Source organism: Pseudochaenichthys georgianus, chromosome 22 (assembly GCF_902827115.2).
Source record: "Pseudochaenichthys georgianus chromosome 22, fPseGeo1.2, whole genome shotgun sequence".
Classification (NCBI taxonomy): Eukaryota; Metazoa; Chordata; class Actinopteri; order Perciformes; family Channichthyidae; genus Pseudochaenichthys; species Pseudochaenichthys georgianus.
Genome location: NC_047524.1, coordinates 2503203 through 2507170, shown reverse-complemented (window position 1 = coordinate 2507170; position 3968 = coordinate 2503203). Strand labels below are relative to the sequence as shown.

General features: G+C 41.2%; 1 gene segment (V, D, J or C); it reads left to right on the top strand.

Annotated features, from left to right (window-relative positions):
- LOC139436021 (Ig lambda-1 chain C region-like) lies at positions 1–2524 on the top strand. The segment is given in 3 exon segments: positions 1–91; positions 403–528; positions 1976–2524. A coding segment is annotated over 1 exon segment (315 nt).
- Positions 2525–3968: the final 1444 nt, after the last annotated feature.

Below are 3968 nucleotides of genomic sequence, written 5' to 3'. Positions count from 1 at the left end.
GTCTGGATTTACACCGTCTATCATCTGAATGGAAGAACATATTTATATCAGGAGTGGAGATGAGGATTTGAGTTTGTGTCCACTGTGGTTGGTATGATATGTCTGTCTGTCTGACATTAACATACATGCAGAGATTCACTGTAGATAAATAACATGTTTCAGTTCTGTTTCAAATACATTTGTTAATAACTATTATTGAAAAGCCTCGTGTTCATTTAACCGTGTAGAAACTAATATGAAACTGACAAAGTTAGTTGTGTAGAAGACTGTAATGGTTTCTCTGGCAGGTGTAGAAAAGTGATGAGAAATGACATAAATCATCTTAATTCTTCCAGAGATGTAATCCATATCTTTAGAAAAGCTTTGTTGATTTGAAACCTGTATGTGTGTCTCTGTTATCAGTGAGATCAGGGAGCTTTCTCACTGATACATGCTTGCTGACAGTGCAGGAGGTTTTTGTACGGCCACTCAATGAGTTTGTATCACTGTGGTGGACTTTTGGTGGAGGAACCAAACTCATCGTTCACTGTAAGTACCAGAGATTTGTATTTTCTAACAGAAAACATTACATTTACTTTTGAATCAGAATTTGATAAATCAAGACATTATTTTGGATAATTTACATTATGTTGATATTTTTTTACATCTCTAAAGCTTGTCTGAAGAATTTAAAAACATTAAGCAAAGTTACTTTTATTTAATATTGAAGAAGATGTTACGGTGAATTATATGTACGTTTTACTTTTCTTTTTTAATAAGATATAAAAACACTTTTAGCTCACAGTTGACCAAAGAACAGCTGCTCTGTCGTAACATCTAATTGTGATTTTTCATTTTTATATATTTTAACATTCAACAAGTGTTTCATATCAAATCTGCTGAGGATCCGTTAAAACACGTTAAAGTGTGTTTCTGTACGTTCAGAGTCGCTGCAGGGTGCGTTCACAGCCCGTCAGTTTAAAAGAGTTCAAAGGAAGTGAAACAAACAGATGCAAAGTCTTCAACTGTATGAGATGTTACTTTTTGTTTTTCTGAACAGTAAATGATTGCAGAGATTAGTTATTCATTCTGAAACATTGTGAAGCAGAGAGAAAGCTTTTCACATAATGATCATTCCATGAACGCCTTCATCACGTTGCTTACCTTCATGTAGCTCTTCAGGAGTTTTGATGAGCGCCAAAGAAGAAGAGTCATTATTTTAAATGCCAGAATGATATCAAGTCTCACCGTTTGATTTGATGAATGAACCCCTCGTGTTCTCCCAGGCCTCAGCTCCTCTTGTGATCACAGCTCATGCTCACAGCTGACCCCAGTTTCTCTGTCCTGTGCCTTCAATGTATAATTCTTGTTCTGACGAGAGCTACAGAATAACACTCTGACTCCAAACATCAAGTTTAACATTTTATTTTATTTATTCAACCCTCATTTCCTTCCTCATCCTGTTTGTTCTGGCACTATTTCAATGTTTTTAAAATATGTTTTATTGTTTTATGTCCTACATATTTGTACGTTGCATTGTTGGAGGAGCCTTGGGCTTTTCATTGCCTTATCTACATCGCCTATGTGCAACATGTGCAACATGTGCAACATGTGCAATATGTGCAATATGTGCAATATGTGCAATATGTACCTGGCTGCTAAATCCTCAGAACTGTTACAGGATGTGTATTTTGTAAATTGTGTAACTTTTTATTGTATTTTTTATTATATTATAACTTGTTTTACTTGAGTACTTTTGTATGCATGCTTCTCCGTAACATGAAGCTGTCTCTGGCTCTTTTCTGCTGTGACAGCGTGAATGTCCCCTCTGAGGGACTACTAAAGGCATTCTGACTCTGGTTCTGATTCCCTGCAGCTACTGTGCATATGACAGTAAAGCCTCTGAATGTTTGAATGTGTCCTGTATGGACTCTGTCTCACAGCGTCTGTCCCTCACTGGAAGTTCATCTGCTCCTTGTGTCTCTCTCCCCTGCAGCGGGCTCCATGCTCAGGCCCTCCGTCTCTCTGCTGGCCCCCTCCTCCTCTGAGCAGCTCTCTGGGGGCTCGCTCACGCTGGCCTGCCTGCTGACCGGCTACTCTCCTCAGGGAGCCGTGGTGAGCTGGGAGGTGGACGGCACACAGGTGACAGAGGGGGTCCTGAGCAGCTCGGAGGAGGAGAAGAGCGGACGCTACAGCAGCAGCAGCAGCCTGAGCCTGAGCCAGGAGCGCTGGGTGTCAGGAGAGCTGTACTCCTGCAAGGTCCTCCATCATGCCCACAGCCAGACCCAGTCCCTCCACAGGAGCCAGTGTGGGGGCTAGAGGGGCCGCTGGAGCCCAGGAGAACACATGCTGCTCTGATCATCAGGAGCTGTAATGTGTGTAGAGGAAGTGAAGCTTTGTGTGGCCGAGAACAAACTGCTGTAAAGTGTTGGACAGCAGCAACTGAGAGAGTGATGTGTGAAGCTCAGCAGAGATGAGAGTGTGCTTAGTAACTGTCATGTTGATGATTCAGGATGTTCCTAATAAAGCTTTCTCTGATAAATAACATGATGAAGTGTTTGCTGTTTTATTTAAATTAGTAAGACATTAAAAGGTTTTATAACATTCTGCACTTCTATCAGCAGAACAAGATAAAGCTTTGGATAGTTATTTTTTAATTGGCAATGAAATTGACGAGGTGGTGAAGGAAAGTTACTGCACTGTTTTATCGTGATTAAGAATTTGATCCAAATGTGAACTTGATTTTTAGTGAGACAGAAAGTTTATGGCTCATAAATAAGATCAGCCTTTAATCTGAGCTGAGAGTTTATATTTAGATTTTTAAGTATTTATTTTTCAACATAGTGTGAATATGGAGTTAGTGTTTGGTGAAGTTCCTGTCAGCTCAGTGTTCAGGGTGACATTAATATAGTTTAAACAGGGTGTTGAAGAGTGTCTGTGAGTGTGTGTCAGCTTTATTTGGATTCATGGTGGTTCTGCTTGATGACTCTTGTGTTCACTGGACCAGTTCTCCTCCTCTCAGTCTCTTCACCTCTGCAGCTGCAGCAGGACGCTTTGCTTCAGACTGAAGGAGGTTTTTGTACGGCTCTAAATCACTGTGTGAACACGCCACCACCATGAGCACCAAGACAATAGTAATCTCCTGCATCAACATCCTTGACGTTACTGATGGTCAAAGTGTACTGAGCACCAGATCTAGTACCACTGAATCTAGGCTCAGTCCCAGAGAACAGAGATGATGCTGAGTATATAAGAAGTTTAGGAGCCTGTCCAGGTTTCTGAAGATACCAACTGAGATCATCTTCAATATCTGAGCTCCCTGTAGCGCTGATGGTCACAGTCCCTCCAGGACTAGCAGTCTTGGATGTGTCCGTCTGAGTCAGGAACTTGTTGGCAGAAGACTCTGAAACGAGAAGTGAAATGTTAGATAACCAACAACATGGAGCAGCAGTTTAAATGATAACAGAAAGAGTTAAAGACAAAGCACATTGGATGCAAACATGAAAAGAAAAGACACACATTGAACCACACATTCATTACTCCTATCATTTCAGACGATACATGTTCAAAGTCTCTCACCCTGACACAGAAAGCCCAACATGACAAGCAGAGCTACTGACAACATGATCTCCAGTTCTCAGGATGAGTGCAGGAACACGGTTCAGACTCTCCGTGACACAAGACCTTAAAGCTGTGAGGAGCAGTGAAGCATTACAATCATGCAAATGACATGTCACACGTCACACAGACACCTGTCCTCGAGGAACCAAAATGCAGTTGAGGTGAGTTTTAGTTACGGTTTAACATCTCTTGAACATCATTTGGTCATTCAGAGTCACTCTGAAATGTGAGGGTAATGCTCTTCGAGGTACTTTCTTTTCTCTGCAAACATCTTTCCTTGTTTCCACTTCTTTCTGAAGTATCTCATGAACAGTTTAACAGTTCCCCCGCTGGCAAATCGATCTGCATTGAACTCAATATCCACTGAG